General features: G+C 52.8%; 2 protein-coding genes and 1 long non-coding RNA gene across 4 annotated transcripts in view; 1 reads left to right on the top strand and 2 right to left on the bottom strand.

The window, feature by feature from the left end:
- Window positions 1-25,410, bottom strand: part of LOC133339104 (E3 ubiquitin/ISG15 ligase TRIM25-like) — a 35,511-nt gene extending 10,101 nt beyond the window's left edge. For both annotated transcript variants that reach the window (XM_061547224.1, XM_061547223.1), the window contains exons 1-2: window positions 23,068-25,410; window positions 21,383-21,478 (exon numbers count right to left, since the gene is read on the bottom strand). In XM_061547224.1, coding sequence (XP_061403208.1) covers window positions 21,383-21,478; window positions 23,068-23,628 — 657 coding nt within the window. In that variant the 5' untranslated portion in view covers window positions 23,629-25,410. The remainder of the gene's footprint in view (window positions 1-21,382; window positions 21,479-23,067) is intronic.
- LOC133339144 (uncharacterized) overlaps window positions 1-26,571 on the bottom strand; it is a 172,123-nt gene that overhangs the window by 77,621 nt on the left and 67,931 nt on the right. The window lies entirely within an intron of this gene.
- LOC133339111 (E3 ubiquitin/ISG15 ligase TRIM25-like) overlaps window positions 1-26,571 on the top strand; it is a 160,192-nt gene that overhangs the window by 86,485 nt on the left and 47,136 nt on the right. The window lies entirely within an intron of this gene.

Genomic DNA, 26,571 nt, shown 5'->3' with positions numbered 1-26,571 from the left:
AGTGGAAAAGAATCGCGATCCCGCGAGGGCATCCAGCGATTCGTCCATTCGAGGAAGCGGATAAGCATCGGCCACCGAGATCTTATTTAATCGCCGGAAATCAACGCAGAACCTTAGGGACCCGTCGTGCTTTTTAACCAACACTATGGGTGCACCCCAAGGGCTGGTTGAGGGAGAAATTACGTCCGATTTCAACATGTCATCTACAGCCGATTTGACATGATCCTTTTCGGCGGGACATAACCGAAAAGGATTCTGGCGGATAGGAGCGTTGTCACCGGTGTCAATATGGTGGCGTAGCAATTCGGTACATCCGATATCGTATTTGTGTTTACTGAAGACGTTGGAAAATTCTCGCAATAAGGCGCGTAATTTAGCACGTTGTGCGTCGGACAGGTCAGGTGACTCAGCACACAACGCATCCAGCCAACCCTCGTCAGCGTCTGAGGCTAATCGCGTATGAGAATCGGTGGCCACCTGGCCAACGATCGGCGTTTCCGCAGGTACCGGAACTGCATGTGCGAACACGGTACCTTGCGAAACCACTGCCGTCCGTGTCCCGACATTGAGGACCGCGATAAACGGGTCCCCATCCCCTTTAACAATAGTCTGGGCCGTTACCAGATCTGGCCCACTCACCCCGGCTCTAGATGGTCCCAAAATAACGCCTCGGTCAGAGACCCCTTTATCGAACGGACGGCGCAAGCGCAGGGGTACCAACATCTGTGCCCCCGGGGGTACACGCACCGTCCGAGCAACAAGCGCCTGTACCGTAGCACAGGCAACACGCACGGGAGGGGTGGCAGGTAGGAAGGTCATACGTCGGCCTGATGGAAGCTCGATGCATTGCTGGTCAATCAGAATTTTGATGGGCAATTTGGCCAAAAAGTCTGTCCCCAACAGGCACGGAATAGCCAGCGAGGAAGAGACGAACACCGGCCCAGATAGTTTAATGTCCCCTATGGAAATTTGCGCTCGAATTTGACCGATAATACCCAACGAGCTCCCATTTGCAGCGTAAAACGGTATATCGACAGGGAGCAACGGGCGACTCTGAACGGGCAGAATATTATAAATCAAATCCGAAATGATAGTTGCCGAAGCTCCCGTATCGACCAATAACCGTACCTCCACCCCGTCAATATGTCCCGCGACAACGGACGACCCCGCCGATGCAGCCACAACTCGGTGAGCCAACTCGGACCATTGGCCCGGTTGGAGCGCCCTCCCCGACATGCCGTGACCCGACGCACCAGCACCCAACCCCCGAGAATTGTGTGCCGGACCATGTGATAGGAAAGTGGGTGTGTGTGCAGGCCGAACATGTGGGGTGCCATGACTTGCCCGAGGATGTTGCGAAGGCTTGTGAGGAGGGCCGTCCGCAGCACCAGGTCTCGCACCGCGCTGTCGAGGAGCCCGGCATCCGGACGCCACGTGACCCCGGAGGCCACAATTATAGCAGACGACGAGCGTTCCAGAGGACTTGGGCTGGTCTCGGTGGCTTGGGACGTCCCGAGCTGGACGCTCGGCAGATCGCCATCCTGCAGAACGATCCGCAGCGAAGGCTCCCTCCATTCCGGAAGAGGTCGCCGCCACGGTGTGTCGTGCAGCAGCTTTGTTCGCCTTCCTCCGCTGGGAGATGAGATTGGCGTGAATGTGCCTTGCAGCCCGCAGTGATGACATATCCGCATCGTCCTGCGCTAAGATGGTGAAGTCGAGATCGTCAGCCAGCAGCAAAATTTTCTCGGCCACCATCGCATCGATCCCCTCTTCATCCATGCGCGGGAAAGCGTCTTTCGCCAATGACAGCAGGGCCGTGCGATAAGCGAGTGGCGATTCCTTGTCACCCTTCTGCCGCTCATAGAAGAGCTGGCGACAATCAGAAGGCGGCCCATAAACGGTGGCCAGCAGCTGCAGCGCCGACTGAATGGTGGAGCGTGCCGACTTGGGTGCAGCAGTGAGAGTGCCCAGGGCGTCGCCGTCCAATAACGCCGGGAGAGCACACAGCGCCTCGTTGTCCGACCAGCCTGCCATCTCTTGGTGGGCCAAGAACCGGCGCTGGAACCCCCCCCAATCGCCGTCGCTTGCAACAAATACCTGCAGGGCCGGCAGACGTTGCTGGAATGTCGGCTCCGTCTCCGATCCTCTTGCAGCATCCGTAGCGCGTCCCCGTACAGTATGAGCAATGGCGGACTCTAATGGGTGTCGCGCCGTCAGTGACGTGTTGGTCGGGGCTTGGTCGGTGCAGGCCGCCACCGCGACCCGCCTCCGCCGATGACGTGGCGGCTGCTGGCTGGGCACCGTCTCCCGCGTGACGAGCTGGGACTCCTCCCTCCGCCCCTACTGTCTGTGAGGCGGGAGTTTCGAGTCGCCCCGCTGTTGTAAAGGCGGGAGTTTCTGGCGGGCGTTGTCCATCTTCCCGCCGCGTCGCTCCTCCCGGCCCCAGGCGAGTTATTTGTTCGAGCATAGCGGCCGCTGCATACAAGAGCTCCGCCAGCCGCGAGTGAGCCAACGCCAACTCGTCAGTCGACGTCCCGGCCCTCTCCGACGCCCCCGCCGATGTTGGAGCCGGCAGCAGTTGTGCAGGTACGTCGGCGGCGATGTCTTGCACTGCCCCTCCCTCGTCGTCATCCTCTCCTGGGTCTTGGGCACGAGTCTTCCGTCTCGTATCCATGCTTGGACCACTTCTAACACCAGATGTAGTAAGTAGCAGAGGAGACGATGTCGAAGTTGAGACACACTGTTTATTAACTCCGGGACAGATACAATAGTTGAAGGGGTATCGGCCCCTTCACCCGTACTATGGGAAACCCACCCTAGTACTAAGCCCTCTGTCCTGTCCCCCAGTCCTCCTCTACTGGGCTACGGGAGGCTGACTGATCTGGCCCTGGCAAGCACAGATCTCGGCACCAGCTAACCAGCCTTGCCCTGACAAGGGCAGCGGTCTGGAAGCTCCTGGGCCGCGCCACTGGCTTACCCGGCTCGGCCCTTATAAGGACGGCGAGACCGGGGAGTCCCAGGGCCTAATCTCTGAGTCTTGGATCTTCACTGGTCAGCTTCGTGTCGAACTGAGCTCGAGCTCTTTGGGTTCCACCTTTTATAGGGATCGCCTCCAAGGGCTGGGGGCGTGGGCAATAACTGATGCGGACGTCGGTGTGACCACCCGTGTATGTGAGTGCCGACAGCCCTGTGTTTGTTGTCCGCTGTTCCTCCCGTAATAACCCCTACACAATTTACAAGTTTTGAGAGTGAGTGACCCAGCCAGTGACAAGCAGTGCACAGCAAGAGCCCTCTTGGAGGAAGGGCGGAGAGCACGGAAGTTGAGCAAAGCAAAGGCGAAGCCCTGAAGGGTGGGAGATGCATTACGGAATGCCAGCGTGAATCTGGCAGCTGCACGCCAAAGGAGAGAGAACGGAGCAGTGGAAAGGGCCTGAGCCAGAGCAGCCCTGAAGTGAGGGCGGGTGTCCGTGTGAAGCTGGCAGCTGCACGATCAAGGAGAGAGCACGGAGCAGGGGAAAGAGCCTGTGAGCAAGATTGTCAGGACCAGCGAGAGCGCCGTGGGTTCGACCCATACACACACCGACAAGCACCAGCTGGGAACCAAGACAAGAGTGAGGAACGGCGACCAGCAGACGAGCTGCGCGCGCTATCTGACGACAGAATCATCGCGCACCACCGACGGCGAGCATCGCGCCATCTCAACCAACCAGCAGTGGAGAGAGCTGGCAATGCCAAGAGGAAGAGTGTTGGCGCCGGCAAGAGCGCCGTGTGTTCAATACACACACCACACGGCCCAGCAGCCCTGCTGGGAACCCGAGGTATTTTCAGCACAAGGAACGCCGTACTGCCTAAGCTGCCACATCAATTGGCAAAGAAGACACACACACACACAACACGCATATCCGGACTAATAAGATTGTTCCAAAAAGTTATTTTTGTGTTTCAAGAAGGGTTGCCATTCCAAGGTGGTGCGTTAAATATCAGCCGATCAAGAAAAGCATTGCTGCCCATCGAGTTACATGAATACGATTATTTAGAAGTATTTAGTCATTCGTTTTCGTTAATTGCATAATCTTACCAATGAATTCATTGACGTATACTTTTGCCTTCGGGACATGTTTCTTTATTGCCTGTTTAAGGACTTTTTCCTATCGCCGTATATGCTCGCGTTACTCTGAGGAATGAATCGATTGTTCTGTTACCGAGTTTAACAAACGTAATCATTGAGGGTTAAATGTGTAATGCGAGCAAGGACAGGGTGGGCGCTGCCTCCGCACCACTCACACGGGCCGGAGTATTGGGGAGGCGGAGCCTGGTCGACGGGGCGAGTGGGAGGAGCCACTGCTCACCTCGGCTCCAATGGGAGTCGGGGTGAGTGGGGGCGGAGACAGGGTCAGTGCAGGAAGGAGGAGTCAGGGTCACGTGAGAAGGAGGATATAGGGTGAGAGCCGGAAGAGATCTGGGAGTCGGGAGAGAGTGGAAATAGGGGAGAGCCACGCTGGGTGGTGGCGGAAGAGTGGCGCCATTTGCTACGTGGTCGGAGTCACGGCACCATCGTCCAGCGGTGTACGTGGGGTGGCAGTTGCTAGCGGAGTGTGTGGAGCTAGCGGAGTGTAAGGAGATAGAAGAGAGGCGGGGCATACGGGGCAGCGGGATGGCTGCAGAGTGTGCGGAGCACACGACGCGTGCGTGGGGCGCACGACAGAAGAGGCGCGGGTCCAGAACGCGGACATCACGGGGTGCAAGACAAGAACCCAATAAAGGACAAACGGAGACCTACATCGCCTAAAGAGTCCTTTATTACAAATGTACGGATCAATGAGAACATCTCCAGGAGTACTGTGTTGACAATTCCAAGCATAAGAGTTCGAATATTAGAGTGTTATTAAATTGGTTAGAAATTAAAATTGCTTAACACAGAAGTGTCTGAGTGGTGCCTTCCTAAGTTCATGCATAATAATCTTAATTATGCGAACTGTATCCTGTGGTGAGATTTGAATTTGGAGACCTGACATAAAAATACTAAGACATAATCAGTAAATGTTAAAGCGAGAATAATTCTATTGTCCCGATTGATAATTCGAACCCAAGACAATGAAGCCGAGCTTAATTTAGCATAATTACATCACACTTGCATAACTTCATACAATTCATTGTATTGTCCCGATTGATAATACACCCCTAGACAACGAAGCCGAACCTAATTATCATAACCACATACATTAGCATAATCGCATCCATTTGCATAACTTTATACAATTACACCTCCATACATAGCATTAATTACGTGCACAATTACATAAATTAGCATACTTTCGGTTTATTACGCATTTCCCCATTTTTATTTAATTTTTCATATTTATTTAAATTTTTTCAAGACGCGATATATACAACAGTTTCTCAGTGGAGATGAGAACCACCTCTTTGCATGTCCTGATTATATAGGCATACTAGCGGAAGTACCCGGCTTCGCCCGGGTGAAAAATATATTTCTTAAAAACCTTACATATATATACACAGATACTAAGGTATTGTCAAAGCCCGGTGGGCTGTTTGTACATTTCTCCACCAACAAATATATAAGAGGCTTTTACAAGTCCAAAAAGTTGTAGAAAGTGTGGGGTAAATAGTTGATGTCAAAAGGTTTCCGAAAATTGTGGTCTCCCCCCCCCCCCCCCTCAAAAAATATCTTAAGCCCTCGTAGGTATATATACTAACAACACCTTACATACAACAGAGGACGTGGTATCTATTGATTCTGTATAGTAGTATCTACTGACTGTACCGTAGTATCTACTGAGCCAGTAGTAGCTACTGACTGTGTAGTAGTATTTAGTGACTGTAATAACTACTGACCATAGTAGTATTTACTGGGCCTACAGTAGTATCTACCGACTATATACTCGTAACGACTAACTGTATAGTATCTGCTGACTCTATAGTTGTATCCACTGACTATAGTAGTAACTACTAAATCTATAGCAGTATCTACTATCACTACAGCAGTGTATACCGACTGAGGTGGTACCTGCTATCACTACAGCAGTGCATACTGACTGGTGGTACCTGCTATGGTTATAGCAGTGCATAGTGACTGGTGGTACCTGCTATGATTACAGCAGTACATACTGTGTTGGTACCTGCTATGATTACAGCAGTGCATATTGTGGTGGTACCTGCTATGATTACAGCAGTGCATATTGTGGTGGTACCTGCTATTATTATAGTAGTGCATATTGTGGTGGTACCTGCTATGATTACAGCAGTGCATATTGTGGTGGTACCTGCTATGACTACAGCAGTGAATATTGTGGTGGTACCTGCTATGATTACAGCTGTGCATACTGACTGGTGGTACCTGCTATGATTACAGCAGTGCATATTGTGGTGGTACCTGCTATGATTACAGCTGTGCATACTGACTGGTGGTACCTGCTATGATTACAGCAGTGCATACTGACTGTGGTACCTGCTATGATTACAGCAGTGCATATTGTGGTGGAACCTGCTATGATTACAGCAGTGCATATTGTGGTGGAACCTGCTATGATTACAGCAGTGCATGTTGTGGTGGAACCTGCTATGATTACAGCAGTGCATATTGTGGTGGTACCTGCTATGATTACAGCAGTGCATAGTGACTGTGGTGGTACCTGCTATGATTACAGCAGTGCATACTGCTGTGGTGATACTTGCTATGATTACAGCAGTGCATACTGACTGTGGTGGTACATACTATGATTGCAGCAGTGCATACTGCTGTGGTGGAATATACTATGATTGCAGCAGTGCATACTGCTGTGGTGGTATATACTATGATTACAGCAGTGCATACTGTTGTGGTGGTACCTGCTATGATTACAGCAGTACATACCGAGTGTGGTGGTACCTGCTCTGATGAGAGCAGTACGTAATGTGGTGGTGGTACCTGCTATGATTACAGCAGTGCATATTGACTGTACTCACCACTCACCCTCACCATTCAACACTCACAGCTCACCCTCACCACTCATCCTCACCACTCACACTCACCACTCACTACTCACCACTCACCCTCACAACTCACCACTCACCAATCTCCCTCACCACTCACCCTCACCACTCACCATCACCATTCACCCTCACCACTCACCCTCACCACTCACCAATCACCACTCACCCTCACCACTCACCCTCAACACTCACCCTCACCACTCACCAATCACCACTAACTCTCACCACTCACCCTCAACACTAACCCTCACCACTCACCCTCACCACCATCCCTCACCACTCACTCTCACCATTCAACTCACCATTCAGCCTCAGCACTCACCCTCAACACTCACCCTCACCACTCACCATCACAACCACCACTCACCCTCACCACTCACCCTCACTACTCACCATTCATCCTCACCAATCACGACTGACCAATCACCACTCACCCTCACCACTCTCCACTAACACTCACCACTCAACCTCACCACTCAACCTCACCACTCACCATCACCATTCACCCTCACCACTCACCCTCACCACTCACCAATCACCACTCACCCTCACCACTCACCCTCAACACTAACCCTCACCACTCACCCTCACCACCATCCCTCACCACTCACTCTCACCATTCAACTCACCATTCAGCCTCAGCACTCACCCTCAACACTCACCCTCACCACTCACCATCACAACCACCACTCACCCTCACCACTCACCCTCACTACTCACCATTCATCCTCACCAATCACGACTGACCAATCACCACTCACCCTCACCACTCTCCACTAACACTCACCACTCAACCTCACCACTCAACCTCACCACTCACCCTCACCACTAACCACTCTCTCACCCCTCACCACTCATCACTCACCACTCACCACTCACCCTCACCACTCACCACTCACGCTCACCACTCACCCTCACCACTCACGCTCACCACTCACCCTCACCACTCACTAATCACCACTCACAACCGCCACTCACCCTCACCACTCACCCTAACCACTCACTCTCACCACTCACTCTAACCACTCAACCTCACCACTCACCCTCACAACAACCACTCACCCTCACCGCTCACCACTCACCCTCACCATTCATCCTCACCAATCACCACTCAGCCTCACCGCTCACCCTCACTGCTCACCCTCACCGCTCAGCACTCACCCTCACCACTCACGCTCACCACTCACCACTCACCATTACCACTCACCCTGACCACTCACTAATCACCACTCACAACCGCCACTCACCCTCACCACTCACTCTCACCACTCACCCTCACCACTCACCATCACCACTCACCCTCACAATAATCACTCACCCTCACAACAACCACTCACCCTCACCGCTCACCACTCACCCTTACCACTCACCCTCACCACTCACCACCCATCCTCACCAATCACACCCTCACCAATCACCACTCACCCTCACTGCTCACCCTCACTGCTCACCCTCACTGCTCACCCTCACCACTCACCCTCACCACTCACGCTCACCCTCACCATTCACCCCTCACTAATCACCACTCACAACCGCCACTCACCCTCACGACTCACTTACCCTCACCAATCACCCTCACCACTCACCCTCACTTCTCATCACTCATCCTCACCAATCACACCCTCACCAATCACCACTCACCCTCACCACTCACGATTACCACTCACCCTCACCACTCACCCTCATTACTCACAATTCATCCTCACCAATCACACCCTCACCAATCACCACTCACCCTCACCACTCACGCTCACCGCTCACCCTCACCACTCACCACTCACGCTCCCCACTCACTATTACCACTAACCCTCACCACTCACTAATCACCACTCACAACCGCCACTCACCCTCACCACTCACCACTCACTCTCACCACTCACCCTCACCACTCACCCTCACAACAACCACTCACCCTCACCACTCACCACTCACCCTCATCAATCACACCCTCACCAATCACCACTCACCCTCACTGCTCACCCTCACCGCTCACCACTCACCCTCACCACTCACGCTCACCCTCACCACTCACCCATCATTAATCATCACTCACAACCGCCACTCACCCTCACCACTCACCCTCACCACTCACCCTCACCACTCAGCAGTCACGCTTAACACTCATCCTCACTACTCACCCTGACAAATCACCACTCACAACCGCCACTCACCCTCACCACTCACTCACCCTCACCACTCACCCTCACCACTCACTCTCACTACTCACCACTCATCCTCACCAATCACACCCTCACCAATCACACCCTCACCAATCACCACTCACCCTCACCACTCACGCTCACCGCTCACCCTCACCACTCACCACTCACGCTCACCACTCACCCTCACCACTACCACTTACCCTATTCCCGTTTAAAAAAAAAAACTTGCTTACGTGTCGCCAAGTATACACCACTCACGCTCACCGCTCACCCTCACCGCTCACCCTCACCACTCACCATTCACGCTCATCACTCACCCTCACCACTTACCCTGACCACTCAATAATCACCACTCAAAACCGCCACTCACAACCGCCACTCACCCTCACCACTCACCCTTACTACTCACAACGCATCCTCACCAATCACACCCTCAGCAATCACCACTCACCCTAACCACTCACCCTCACCACTCAGGCTCACCACTCACCCTCACCACTCACCCATACTACTCACCACTCATCCTCACCAATCACACCCTCACCAATCACCACTCATCCTCACCAATCACACCCTCACCACTCACGCTCACCACTCACCCTCACCACTCATGCTCACGACTCACCCTCACCACTCACTAATCACCACTCACAACCGCCACTCACCCTCACCACTCACCCTCACCACTCACCCTCACCACTCACCCTCATCACTAACACTCACCACTCACCCTCACCACTCACCCTCACCACTCACCAGTCACGCTCACCACTCACCACTCACGATCACCACTCAACCTCACTGCTCACCCTCACCACTAACCCTCACCACTCACCACTCACGCTCACCCTCACCATTCACCCCTCACTAATCACCACTCACAACCGCCACTCACCCTCACCACTCACTCACCCTCACCACTCTCCCTCACCACTCACCCACACTTCTCAACACTCATCCTCACCAATCACACCCTTACCAATCACCACTCACCCTCACCACTCACGCTCACCACTCACCCTCACCACTCACCCTCATTACTCACCACTCATCCTCACCAATCACACCCTCACCAATCACCACTCACCCTCACCACTCACGCTCACCGCTCACCCTCACCACTCACCACTCACGCTCCCCACTCACTATTACCACTCACCCTCACCACTCACTAATCACCACTCACAACCGCCACTCACCCTAGCCACTCACTCTCACCACTCACCCTCACAACAACCACTCACCCTCACCGCTCACCACTCACCCTCACCACTCACCCTCACCAATCACCACTCACCCTCACTGCTCACCCTCACTGCTCACCCTCACCGCTCAGCACTCACCCTCACCGCTCACCACTCACCCTCACCACTCACCACTCACGCTCACAACTCACCCTCACCACTCACCCTCACCACTCACTAATCACCACTCACAAAAGCCACTCACCCTCACCACTCACCGTAACCACTCACCTCTAGCCACTCACTCTCACCACTCACCCTCACCACTCACCACTCACGCTCACAACTAACCCTCACCACTCACCCTCACCACTCACCGTCACCACTCATCCTCACCAATCACACCCTCACCAATCACCACTCACCCTCACTGCTCACCCTCACTGCTCACCCTCACCACTCACCACTCACCCTCACCACTCACACTCACCCTCACCACTCACCCCTCACTAATCACCATTCACAACCTCAACTCACCCTCACCACTCACCCTCACCACTCACCCCCACCATTCACCCTCACCACTCACCATCACCACTCACCACTCACCCTCACCACTCACCCTCACCACTCACCTTCACCACTGACCCTCACCACTCACCCTCACCACTCACCCTCACCACTAACCAATTTCTCACCCCTCACCACTCACCCTCACCACTCACCTGCACTACTCGCCACTCACCCTCACCACTCTCCACTAACCCTCACCACTCAACATCACCACTCAACCTTACCACTCACACTCACCACTCACCATCACAACAACCACTCACCCTCACCACTCACCACACTCACCACTCACCCTCACCACTCTCCCTCACCAGTCACCCTCGCCACTCACCCTCACCACTCACTAATCACCACTCACAACCCCCACTCACCCTCACCACTCATCCTCACCCTCACCACTCAGCGCCACAACCACCACTCACTCTCACAACTCACCCTCACTACTCACCACTCACAACCGCCACTCACCCTCACCACTCACCCTCACCACTCACCCTCACCATTCACCCTCACCACTCACCCTCACCAATCACCCTCACCATTCACCCTCACCACTCACCCTCACCACTCACCAATCACCACTCACCCCTCACCCTCACCACTCACCTTCACCACTGACCCTCACCACTCACTCCCACCACTCACCCCTAACCACTCACCCTCACTACTCACCATCACCACTTACCCTCACCACTCACTATTCACCACACACCCTCACCACTCACCCTCCCCACTCTCCCTCACCACTCACTCTCACCATTCAACTCACCGTTCAGCCTCACCACTCACCCTCACCACTCACCACTCACCGTCACAACCACCACTCACCCTCATCACTCACCCGCACTACTCACCACTCACCCTCACCACTCTCCACTAACCCTCACTCAACATCAACACTCAACCTTAGCACTCACCCTCACCACTCACCCTCAACACTAACCAATCTCTAACCCCTCACCACTCACCCTCACCACTCACCCACACTACTCACCACTCACCCTCACCACTCTCCACTAACCCTCACCACTCAACATCACCACTCAACCACACCACTCATCCTCAAAACAACCACTCCACCTCACAGCTCACCACTCACCATTACCATGCACCCTCACCACTCACCACTCATCCTCACCAATCATGCCCTCACCACTCACGCTCACCACTCACCCTCACCACTCACGCTCACCACTCACCATTACCACTCACCCTCACCACTCACTAATCACCTCTCACCCTCACCACTCACCCTCACAACAACCACTCACCCTCACCACTCACCACTCATCCTCATCAATCACACCCTAACCAATCACCACTCACCCTCACTGCTCACCCTCACCGCTCACCACTCACCCTCACCACTCACGCTCACCCTCACCACTCACCCCTCACTAATCACCATTCACAACCGCCACTCACCCTCACCACTCACCCTCACCACTCACCCTCACCATTCACCCTCAAACTCACCCTCACCACTCACCACTCACCCTCACCACTCACCACTCACCCTCACCACTCACCTTCACCTCTGACCCTCACCACTCACCCTCACCACTCATCCCCACCACTCACCCCTAACCACTCACCCTCACTACTCACCATCACCACTTACCCTCACCACTCACTATTCACCACTCACCCTCACCACTCACCGTCCCCACTCTCCCTCACCACTCACTCTCACCATTCAACTCACCATTCAGCCTCACCACTCACCCTCACCACTCACCACTCACCGTCACAACCACCACTCACCCTCACCACTCACCCGCACTACTCACCACTCACCCTCACCACTCTCCACTAACCCTCACCACTCAACATCACCACTCAACCTTACCACTCACCCTCACCACTCACCCTCACCACTAACCAATCTCTCACCCCTCACCACTCACCCTCACCACTCACCCGCACTACTCATAACTCACCCTCACCACTCTCCACTAACCCTCACCACTCAACATCACCACTCAACCTTACCACTCACCCTCACCACTCACCCTCACAACAACCACTCACCCTCACCGCTCACCACTCACCCTCACCATTCATCCTCACCAATCACCACTCAGCCTCACCGCTCACCCTCACTGCTCACCCTCACCGCTCAGCACTCACCCTCACCACTCACCACTCACGCTCACCACTCACCACTCACCATTACCACTCACCCTGACCACTCACTAATCACCACTCACAACCGCCACTCACCCTCACCACTCACTCTCACCACTCACCCTCACCACTCACCATCACCACTCACCCTCACAATAATCACTCACCCTCACAACAACCACTCACCCTCACCGCTCACCACTCACCCTTACCACTCACCCTCACCACTCACCACCCATCCTCACCAATCACACCCTCACCAATCACCACTCACCCTCACTGCTCACCCTCACTGCTCACCCTCACTGCTCACCCTCACCACTCACCCTCACCACTCACGCTCACCCTCACCATTCACCCCTCACTAATCACCACTCACAACCGCCACTCACCCACACCACTCACTTACCCTCACCAATCACCCTCACCACTCACCCTCACTTCTCATCACTCATCCTCACCAATCACACCCTCACCAATCACCACTCACCCTCACCACTCACGATTACCACTCACCCTCACCACTCACCCTCATTACTCACAATTCATCCTCACCAATCACACCCTCACCAATCACCACTCACCCTCACCACTCACGCTCACCGCTCACCCTCACCACTCACCACTCACGCTCCCCACTCACTATTACCACTAACCCTCACCACTCACTAATCACCACTCACAACCGCCACTCACCCTCACCACTCACCACTCACTCTCACCACTCATTCTCACCACTCACCCTCACAACAACCACTCACCCTCACCACTCACCACTCACCCTCATCAATCACACCCTCACCAATCACCACTCACCCTCACTGCTCACCCTCACCGCTCACCACTCACCCTCACCACTCACGCTCACCCTCACCACTCACCCATCATTAATCATCACTCACAACCGCCACTCACCCTCACCACTCACCCTCACCACTCACCCTCACCACTCAGCAGTCACGCTTAACACTCATCCTCACTACTCACCCTCACAAATCACCACTCACAACCGCCACTCACCCTCACCACTCACTCACCCTCACCACTCACCCTCACCACTCACTCTCACTACTCACCACTCATCCTCACCAATCACACCCTCACCAATCACACCCTCACCAATCACCACTCACCCTCACCACTCACGCTCACCGCTCACCCTCACCACTCACCACTCACGCTCACCACTCACCCTCACCACTACCACTTACCCTATTCCCGTTTAAAAAAAAAAACTTGCTTACGTGTCGCCAAGTATACACCACTCACGCTCACCGCTCACCCTCACCGCTCACCCTCACCACTCACCATTCACGCTCATCACTCACCCTCACCACTTACCCTGACCACTCAATAATCACCACTCACAACCGCCACTCACAACCGCCACTCACCCTCGCCACTCACCCTTACTACTCACAACGCATCCTCACCAATCACACCCTCAGCAATCACCACTCACCCTAACCACTCACCCTCACCACTCAGGCTCACCACTCACCCTCACCACTCACCCATACTACTCACCACTCATCCTCACCAATCACACCCTCACCAATCACCACTCATCCTCACCAATCACACCCTCACCACTCACGCTCACCACTCACCCTCACCACTCATGCTCACGACTCACCCTCACCACTCACTAATCACCACTCACAACCGCCACTCACCCTCACCACTCACCCTCACCACTCACCCTCACCACTCACCCTCATCACTAACACTCACCACTCACCCTCACCACTCACCCTCACCACTCACCAGTCACGCTCACCACTCACCACTCACGATCACCACTCAACCTCACTGCTCACCCTCACCACTAACCCTCACCACTCACCACTCACCCTCACCCTCACCATTCACCCCTCACTAATCACCACTCACAACCGCCACTCACCCTCACCACTCACTCACCCTCACCACTCTCCCTCACCACTCACCCACACTTCTCAACACTCATCCTCACCAATCACACCCTTACCAATCACCACTCACCCTCACCACTCACGCTCACCACTCACCCTCACCACTCACCCTCATTACTCACCACTCATCCTCACCAATCACACCCTCACCAATCACCACTCACCCTCACCACTCACGCTCACCGCTCACCCTCACCACTCACCACTCACGCTCCCCACTCACTATTACCACTCACCCTCACCACTCACTAATCACCACTCACAACCGCCACTCACCCTAGCCACTCACTCTCACCACTCACCCTCACAACAACCACTCACCCTCACCGCTCACCACTCACCCTCACCACTCACCCTCACCAATCACCACTCACCCTCACTGCTCACCCTCACTGCTCACCCTCACCGCTCAGCACTCACCCTCACCGCTCACCACTCACCCTCACCACTCACCACTCACGCTCACAACTCACCCTCACCACTCACCCTCACCACTCACTAATCACCACTCACAAAAGCCACTCACCCTCACCACTCACCGTAACCACGCACCTCTAGCCACTCACTCTCACCACTCACCCTCACCACTCACCACTCACGCTCACAACTAACCCTCACCACTCACCCTCACCACTCACCGTCACCACTCATCCTCACCAATCACACCCTCACCAATCACCACTCACCCTCACTGCTCACCCTCACTGCTCACCCTCACCACTCACCACTCACCCTCACCACTCACACTCACCCTCACCACTCACCCCTCACTAATCACCATTCACAACCGCAACTCACCCTCACCACTCACCCTCACCACTCACCCCCACCATTCACCCTCACCACTCACCCTCACCACTCACCACTCACCCTCACCACTCACCCTCACCACTCACCTTCACCACTGACCCTCACCACTCACCCTCACCACTCACCCTCACCACTAACCAATTTCTCACCCCTCACCACTCACCCTCACCACTCACCTGCACTACTCGCCACTCACCCTCACCACTCTCCACTAACCCTCACCACTCAACATCACCACTCAACCTTACCACTCACCCTCACCACTCACCATCACAACAACCACTCACCCTCACCACTCACCACACTCACCACTCACCCTCACCACTCTCCCTCACCAGTCACCCTCGCCACTCACCCTCACCACTCACTAATCACCACTCACAACCCCCACTCACCCTCACCACTCATCCTCACCCTCACCACTCAGCGCCACAACCACCACTCACTCTCACAACTCACCCTCACTACTCACCACTCACAACCGCCACTCACCCTCACCACTCACCCTCACCACTCACCCTCACCATTCACCCTCACCACTCACCCTCACCAATCACCCTCACCATTCACCCTCACCACTCACCCTCACCACTCACCAATCACCACTCACCCCTCACCCTCACCACTCACCTTCACCACTGACCCTCACCACTCACTCCCACCACTCACCCCTAACCACTCACCCTCACTACTCACCATCACCACTTACCCTCACCACTCACTATTCACCACACACCCTCACCACTCACCCTCCTCACTCTCCCTCACCACTCACTCTCACCATTCAACTCACCGTTCAGCCTCACCACTCACCCTCACCACTCACCACTCACCGTCACAACCACCACTCACCCTCATCACTCACCCGCACTACTCACCACTCACCCTCACCACTCTCCACTAACCCTCACTCAACATCAACACTCAACCTTAGCACTCACCCTCACCACTCACCCTCAACACTAACCAATCTCTAACCCCTCACCACTCACCCTCACCACTCACCCGCACTACTCACCACTCACCCTCACCACTCTCCACTAACCCTCACCACTCAACATCACCACTCAACCACACCACTCATCCTCAAAACAACCACTCCACCTCACAGCTCACCACTCACCATTACCATGCACCCTCACCACTCACCACTCATCCTCACCAATCATGCCCTCACCACTCACGCTCACCACTCACCCTCACCACTCACGCTCACCACTCACCATTACCACTCACCCTCACCACTCACTAATCACCTCTCACCCTCACCACTCACCCTCACAACAACCACTCACCCTCACCACTCACCACTCATCCTCATCAATCACACCCTAACCAATCACCACTCACCCTCACTGCTCACCCTCACCGCTCACCACTCACCCTCACCACTCACGCTCACCCTCACCACTCACCCCTCACTAATCACCATTCACAACCGCCACTCACCCTCACCACTCACCCTCACCACTCACCCTCACCATTCACCCTCAAACTCACCCTCACCACTCACCACTCACCCTCACCACTCACCACTCACCCTCACCACTCACCTTCACCTCTGACCCTCACCACTCACCCTCACCACTCATCCCCACCACTCACCCCTAACCACTCACCCTCACTACTCACCATCACCACTTACCCTCACCACTCACTATTCACCACTCACCCTCACCACTCACCGTCCCCACTCTCCCTCACCACTCACTCTCACCATTCAACTCACCATTCAGCCTCACCACTCACCCTCACCACTCACCACTCACCGTCACAACCACCACTCACCTTCACCACTCACCCGCACTACTCACCACTCACCCTCACCACTCTCCACTAACCCTCACCACTCAACATCACCACTCAACCTTACCACTCACCCTCACCACTCACCCTCACCACTAACCAATCTCTCACCCCTCACCACTCACCCTCACCACTCACCCGCACTACTCATCACTCACCCTCACCACTCTCCACTAACCCTCACCACTCAACATCACCACTCAACCTTACCACTCACCCTCACCACTCACCCTCACAACAACCACTCACCCTCACCACTCTCCCTCACCGGTCACCCTCACCACTCATCCTCACCACTCACTAATCACCACTCACCACCGCCACTCACCCTCACCACTCATCCTCACCACTCACTCTCACCACTCACCCTCACCACTCACCCTCACAACAACCACTCACCCTCACCGCTCACCACTCACCCTTACCACGCACCCTCACCACTCATCCTCACCAATCACACCCTCACCAATCACCACTCACCCTCACTGCTCACCCTCACTGCTCACCGTCACCCTCACCACTCAACCTCACCACTCACGCTCACCCTCACCACTCACCCCTCACTAATCACCACTCACCCTCACCACTCACGCTCACCACTCACCCTCACTACTCACGCTCACCACTCACCATTACCACTCACCCTCACCACTCACTAATCACCACTCACAACCGCCACTCACCCTCACCACTCACCCTCACCACTCACCCTCACAACTCACTCTCACCACTCATCCTCATCATACACACCCTGACCAATCACCACTCACCCTCACTGCTCACCCTCACCGCTCACCACTTACCCTCACCACTCACCCTCACCACTCACCACTCACGCTCACCCTCACCACTCACCCCTCACTAATCACCACTCACAACCGCCACTCACCCTCACCACTCACCAATCACTACTCACCCTCACCACTCTCCACACTCACCCTCATCACTCTCCCTCACCACTCACCCTCACCACTCGCCAGTCACGCTCACCACTCACCACTCACGCTCACCACTCACCCTCACTACTCACCCTAACCACTCATCACTCACCCTCAACACTCACCCTCACCACCACCACCCCTATTCCCGCTTTTAAAAAAACTTGCTCACGTGTTGCCAAGTATGCTTAACATTTCTTACAGACACACACATTCACTAATTTAGCTTTTGACATTACACATACAAAACGTCAGCTTGTACTACTGTCATGATAGCAGGTACCACCACCACAGTAATGGTGATTGGTGAGGGTGAGTGGTGAGCGGTGAGGGTGAGTGGTGAGGGAGAGCGGTGAGTGGTGAGGGTGAGTGGTGAGGGTGAGTGGTGAGAGTGAGTGGTGAGTGGTGAGGGTGAGTGCTGAGGGTGAGTGGAGAGGGTGAGTGGTGAGAGTGAGTGGTTAAGGTGAGGTTGAGTGGTGAGGGAGAGTGGTGGTGGTGAGGGTGAGGATGGTTGTTGAAGACGGCTGCTTGCGTTGTAGCCGAAACGTCGTGAGAATTATTTGATTTTATTATGTTTTATTTTTATTATTTTATTTCTTCCCTTCTACGTGACTTTACCGAAAGAACCAAGAAGATGAATCCCTGCAGTCACGAAAGCTTTAAATCGAAAAAATTGAACGTGAGTGGTCAGGGAAAGGGGTGAATGGTGAGGGTGATTTGTGAGGGAGAGTGGTGAGGGTGAGTAGTGGTGGTGAGGGTGAGTAGTGAGTGGTGAGGGTGATTAGTGAGTGGTGAGGGTGAGTGGTGAGCGTGAGTGGTGAGGAGTGAGGAAGAGTGGTGATGAAGAGTGGTGAGGAAGAGTGGTGAGGGTGAGTGGTGAGCGTGAGTGGTGAGGGAGAGGGGTGAGTGGTGAGGGTGAGTGGTGAGGGAGAGGGGTGAGTGGTGAGGGTGAGTGGTGAGGGTGAGTGGTGAGCGTGAGTGGTGAGAGTGAGTGGTGAGGGTGAGTGGTGAGGGTGAGTGGTGAGGGTGAGTGGTGAGTAGTGAGGATGATTGGTGAGGGTGAGTGGTGAGCGTGAGTGGTGAGGGTGAGTGGTGAGTGGTGAGGAAGAGGGGTTAGTGGTGAGTGTGAGTGTTGAGCGTGAGTGGTGAGGGTGAATGGTGAGGGTGAGTGGTGAGGGTGAGTGGTGAGGGTGAGTGGTGAGGGAGAGGGGTGAGTGGTGAGTGTGAGTAGTAAGGGGTCTGTGGTGAGTGTGAGTGGTGAGTGATGAGTGGTGAGGTGGTGAGTGTGAGTGGTGAGTGTGAGTGGTGAGTGTGATTTGTGAGGGTGAGTGGTGAGCGGTGAGAGTGAGTGGTGAGGGTGAGTGGTGAGGGTGAGTGGTGGTGGTGGTGAGGGTGAGTGATGGTGAGTGTGAGTGGTGAGTGATAGTGAGTGATAGTTAGTGGTGAGGGAGAATGGTGATGATGAGTGAGGGAGAGTGGTGAGGGAGAGTGTTGAGGGTGTATAAATTTTTTGCCTATGATGACAGCAGTACATGCTGACGTTTTGTATGTTAAATGTAAAAGCTAAATGTGTGAATGTGTGTGTCGGAAATGTTAAGCAAACGTGGCGACACGTAAGTATATTAAACGGGAATAGGACAATTATAAAGGAATCTACAACCTTCGATGATTCCTTTCTGCGATTCAGAGAATCGATTCCTGGCACGTAGGAGGTTTCCATTTTTAATTACAGAGTTTTATTTTCATTGGTATGTTATGTTTGAAAGTTTTCAGGAGTTTTTAATTATATTTTTGCCCCGGTCAACGCCGGATATTTCCCATTCGTAGCAGTTTATATCAACTCTATAACCAACTTATATTAAACGGGAACAGGGCGATTCTAAATGAATCTACAACCTTCGATTCCTTTGCGCGATTCAGAGAATCGATTCTTGGCGCGGTCGGTTTTACATTTTAAATTACACAGTTATATTTTCATTGGTATGTTATGTTTCAAAGTTTTCAGAACATTTTAAATGTATTTTCCCCCCGGGCAACGCTGGGTATATCGAGTTTATAGCACAAAGTCGTCGCCTGACAAGTGTGGGGTGTCGAGGCCTAGTACCGTGCATAGCCTCCAGCCTCGCCTAGATTGCCCACCCGGCCAAGGCTGGGTGCTGTGGCCGTTACCCCCCCACCCCCCCGCGCTAAAATAATACTGTCTAATCGCTATAATTGTATTATCTATCGACCCTATGATAGTAATTGCACACATTGGGGTGGGGGGGGAGTGAAGAGGACGTGAAACTTTGATGAATTTACCTCAGTGTCGTGTGTTAATGCGTGCGCATACTTTTTAACCGGAATTAAAAATGGCGTCCACCCCGCAGCGACGGCGTTGCTGCCCGTTGCCAGGGGCCAACCGCTCGTTGCCAGGGGCCAACCGCCCGTTGCCAGGGGCAACCGCCTTCGCGCATGCGCAACGGCGTGCTTCGTTACATGCCGGTCGGCAATAGTAAATAAATAAATAAAGAGAAATCGCACTAAATCGATAATGGGTCCGATTTAAAGTTTAGAGACGAAAAATCGGAAATGCCTAAGTTCACCGCGGGGCCGGGGGCGTGCCCACCGGCAATATTTAATCTCGGCGAACCCCACGGTCCGAGGGCTAATTCCCCCGGAAGCGAGCGTACGCAGACGGACGGACAGACAGACAGACAGACAAATTATATAGGTTAGATTAACCGTTGTGTATTTAGTCCCACGATGTGTTTGGAGCCAATGGAGGCCCACGTGAATGAATGGAGTTGTCCTCCATCACAAACCCTACTCAGAGTGAGTTACGAGGTCACAGAGTCCAGCCCAGATGCAATTACCTGCACGTCCCTGCGAGCAGCCTCCATCCGCCTCACGGACTCCTCCACCTCCCTCCTCTTCTCCTCCACCGCCCGCGTCTCCTCTCCCACTTGTTTCTGTGAGAGACGTCACCAGGGGAGACTCCACTCACTCTGAGCATCCCCTCTCAACCCCGCTCCACGTGAACCCCTCCACAGTGACGGGGGCAGTAGCCCCCGATGCAACGATGGAGGCTGGGGGAGCAAGCGCTGCACGGAACTGATTTTACGAGGAGCTCAAACGTGCACAGGGTTTCCTAAGTAGTGGGTGGAGCTGCCTGAGCAGTGGACAGAGCTACCTAAGTAGTGGGTGGAGTTACCTGAGCAGTGGGTGGGGCTACTGGAGTAGTGGACGGGGCTGAGTAGTGGGAGAACAGGAAACCAGTGTAGTGAGTCACTTCGGAAAAACTAGTTAGGAGGCAACAACGTTAATTCTACACTATATAACACCGTTACACACGGGACTACAATATGCCTATCTCTTGCACACCGTTACACACGGGCTAACTATGAACGGGTCAGAGCAGCCAACGTGCTGTCTGACCCACGACGTCAGAGACGGAGACGAAAACATAGCACCTTGGGTTCACTTCACCCGCAGACAGCCCCGATCTTTGATATGCAGACAGCCCCAATCTTTGATCTGGGCTGTCTGCATTTGGCTTCCCTTTTATCTCGCTCGGTGCAGCCAAGCTCTGTCCTCGGCTGCGCCCCCTTCTGGAACATTCCAGAAGGTTCCAGGCTATTTTGCACGTGCCACCTGCCCGGCTCAGCCCGTAACCACGCCTCCTTCAGGAACGCTCCAGAAGATTCCCGGCTACACTTCCCGTGTTCCATCGGTCACCTTGGCCCCACACCACGTGCTTCACCGGGGTGACTCGTCCTCATATGCCCCCTTCCGCCAGCAGCCCGCACCACGCTCTACTCTGTCGGTAGGACTTATCAGCCTCTCTCTGCTAGCACCCAGTGCCACACACACTAGTGACCCAATGTGTGGTACTGCATGGTGTGCTCGCCTCTACACCCATATTTCCTCATTCTACTGTACTTATTGCTACGCACTGTAGTGATCCATTCTATATCACTACACCTGTATATGTGCAGTTTGCATGTCTCTCTCCATGGTCGCTTGGATTTTTCTCTGGGTCCTCCGGTTTAGGAAGGTGCGTTTAGAGTATTTGTCTGATATACATCTAGACCTGATAAGCCACTTCGTTGAGCTGTCATTTGTGGCCAGGTTGCCAACTACATAGCTCTGTGAGATTCACTTGGTAAAATAAAATAGTTTAAGTTTAGTTTTACATGGCATAAGGAGGAGCTGCCATGTCTCTGTTGAGTGTCGGAGAAATTCGGTGAAGAGCATCTTGATGAAAATATAAATTCGGTCACGAAATACTTGGTCTGTCAAATTCAAGCGACATTTCTGGAACGCCAAGCCCATTTTATAAATTTTCCATATTACAGGATTGGTAATAACTTGCGGATGTATTATTTATGTACTATGACAACCTCAGCATACTTTATATTAAATCAATGTTAAAATGTTAAGGAACAATGGGCAGTTGAAAGATGAATGATATTTAGTTCGACATTATTGTTCAGTTCATGCTGGGAAATGATGACTTCACGCAGGAGAGGCTCCCGCTCACACACGCAGACCGTCTCACCTGCCGTGTCTTGTGCTCATCCTCCAGCGTAGCCACATCGTGACCCTTGTGGTCTCCTGCGATGGTGCAGGTTGTGCAGACCAAGCTCTTGTCCTGTCGGCAGTAAAACTCTAGCTCCTTTCTGTGCGTCTTGCACTTGCGGTCTTCAGGATTCGTGGCTGGATCCACCAGAACGTGGCCCCTTAACTTCGGGTTCTCCTGATGAGGCTTTACATGAGTCACACAGTAGGACATATCACACCTAAGGCAGGTCTTCGAGGCAGCGGTCGTGCCATCGTTGCAGAAGTCACACAAGACCACGGTAGCCATTTTCTCTGTGGCACTGCGCTGCTCCACGAGGTTGGCGAGCGTGAAGTTCTTGTTCAGCTGGGGCCTCTGAGGGAAGGTCACTCGGCACTGGGGGCAGGAGAAGGACTTGGCCGCATCCCAGGCGTCCTCCACGCACTCGAGGCAGAACGAGTGTCCGCAGCTGAGCGTGCAGGGGCAGCGGAAGGCGTCCAGGCAGATGGGGCAGGTCAACTCCCCTGGAGCCTCGCTACCACTGGGAACCACACTCGCCATGGCCTTGTGGCTCCACTCAGAGACAGGCGCTGGCTGGAGCTCAGGCAGTCTCTGACTGTAGCTCAGGCAGTCTCTGGCTGGAGCTCAGGCAGTTGCTTGATGTAGCTCAGGTAGTCGCTAAATGTAGCTCAAGCAGTCTCTGGCTGTTTCTCAAGCAGTCGCTGGCTGCGTCTGAGAAGCTAAACGAGGAACAAGCCACGTAAATGGGTGACAAGGAAGTAGGAAGTCTTTCAGTTTGATTTGCATATCACGAGATATGCCCTGGAATGTGTTGACGTGTGAGCGAGTACAGACGTCTCCACTCGAGGGGTGGCTTAAAAAAGAAGACTCGGATCACCTCGTCTCAAATACTCATCCTCATTCACCTCATCACAACTCACCTCACCTCAACTCACCTCATCTCAACTCACCTCACCTCAACTCGTCTCAGCTGAACTGTCAGGAGAACACTGCTAGTAAACTCGTTGCTCCCTGCCGCTCTACTCCACGACATTGTTGTTGTTGTTATCTTCGTCTTCCGGCTTCACTTTATTTGTTTTAAGTTTAACACTTTAAACTACTTCATGAAAATAATGTGTTCCTGTCTCAAAGTCGCGATGCAGTTGTCGAGCTGTGAGACACCGGTGGGAGTTGCCGTGTTTAACTCGGTCACGGGGCTGTGGCTCAGGGTCCAGTTTGTGGAGTCACAAACCACCGGGCGAGGCCCTTTGTGGAACCCGTCACCGTTAACCGCTCATGTGGGTGGGAAGCAGGCGCCCCAGGGGTAGTCTGGCCGTAACACATCAACATCAGCGCGTAAAAAAAAATAGGTATCAAAGTGTGAGAAAATAATAATGATTGGTTTTACCCTTTCTGGCAATAAAACAGGAGTTGTTTTCAGATGTTCAAACACCAAATAAGTTGTGTATTTAATGCAGACTTTATTCGTTGCAAAAGGCATCATTTTGTGTATGAACATCTTAACACCTCATGGGACCTCCCTTGCCAGTATTCAAATATAAGAATAAGTGTTACCCTTTCTGGCAATAAAACAGTTGTGTTAAGATGTTCAATCACCAAACAAATACTTTTGGAAGGAATAATGTCTTCATTACCCACACAGTACTTGTGTTTAAGATCGCGTAGATATATAAATGTGTAGTTGAAACCCGCCACCACCCGACACAGCCAACTAGTAAGTGTTGTCACGTCAACAGAACATGCCAATTCGTCACTAGTCCAGCACACCTGTGTGTTGGAGAGCCAAGCCACAACATCTACAATCTGAGTACGACGCTTCGCCAGTAATTACAACTAGCTTCATCAGGCGACAGCCAGATTTGTAGAGAAGTCTAACTGTTTCACTCCTTATTTAGAGGCGTAGATGTGGTGACCACACTTTTGCGCTCTTGCACAAAGTGGGGGGGGGGGATTAATGAGTCAGCTTAAGCTCGTGTGTCACACTGTTAGATGGTTTCAGGAGAATCGCCGCATCTGGGTCGGCCGAATGCAATTGCTTCCGGTACCGCAAGGGAACCGACATCTCTATGCCTAGCGGTGATCTCTACTGACTCCCTCACCAATGCCTGAATGGCGACATTGCACCCGCCTCCCTTCCAACAGGATCCATAAAAATTATCCGCTGCCCTGACGGCATCCCTTACACTTCCACTCCGTCAATTTCTGAGGGCATTCTATTCGAAAAGTCGTTGTCCCACAAGCATGGGATAGCCCGCGTTTTAGAAATCACAACGGGCCCTTAAAATAACCCAATTCTTATTTTCATTTATCATGCTGTATATTTTCATTTATCATGCTGTATATACGTGACTTTACCGAAAAAACCAAAGAATAATTCCTGCAGTCACGAAAGCTCCAAAATTAAGAATGCTGTATACATTTTTATAATGGCTGTAAAGCGCTTTCGTAAATGTGCTATATAAATGTCATTAAGATAAGAACCGTGATTGGAACAGCCAAACATCCCCCAACTATCAATTTTGATTGGGAGGCCCTTGAATATGTCGAGTATTTCCCTCTTGACACCTCCATATCGTATCCATCCTGCTGTATGTGAGCGCATGCCAGCGTTATTGTTTCGTGCATTCATGAATCGTGAGTTAAGTTTCAGTGACTATAATGTCTGCCCCCTGTTCTGGTTACACGACTCCTCACCTGCATTTGGATTGTAGCTGTTTATCACAATTCAGAACTGTGCAGCGTTTGATGATGCGATACGTTGCTATGATTCTCTAAGGAGATGCTTGAAAGTAGTCTCGTTACACTGTGAGCAAAATGTTGCAGAGACGTCCATGTAGAAGCGATTCCGTTGAATACACCCTAGTTGCCAAGTTGCATGCAAATGATTGCTCTGGTGTCGACGCAACTTAACTTACGTCAAGTTGATAATTGGTTGTTTACCCTTCTATCTGGCAACAAAACTGACACCTTTTTACAAGGAGTCATGTTTGCATAGACCGCAATACCTGCAGTCATAATACAAACAAAAGACATAACTCTGATATTGTGCACTGTCCTTGAAGTTGATTGGTCCACACCCGAGACAGCTTTCCTTAGAGCCTAGTCTCACATGGGTTGGACTAGGCTCTAAGGAAAGCTGTCTCGGGTGTGGACCAATCAACTTCAAGGACAGTGCACATTATCAGAGTTATGTCTTTTGTTTGTATTATGACTGCAGGTATTGCGGTCTATGCAAACATGACTCCTTGTAAAAAGGTGTCAGTTTTGTTGCCAGATAGAAGGGTAAACAACCAATTATCATATTTTTACTGGCAAATGAGGTTCCCGTAGTGTAGTTACGTCAAGTTGTGTTTTTTTCACAGAAAACAGTTTGTACCGATTGGGACAGTTGGCAATGTACGGTGCGAAACAAGTTCAACACACGTTCGTGAATTCTGGATCCCGTATCCTAACCACAATGCAATACGCTGTCCGTGTACAGCC

The sequence above is a fragment of the Lethenteron reissneri genome, unplaced genomic scaffold (assembly GCF_015708825.2).
Source record: "Lethenteron reissneri isolate LAM-NWPU_2019-01 unplaced genomic scaffold, ASM1570882v1 scaffold_1640, whole genome shotgun sequence".
Classification (NCBI taxonomy): Eukaryota; Metazoa; Chordata; class Hyperoartia; order Petromyzontiformes; family Petromyzontidae; genus Lethenteron; species Lethenteron reissneri.
The sequence above is the reverse complement of the archived record's forward strand: the minus strand, read 5'-3'. Positions and strand labels throughout refer to the sequence as shown.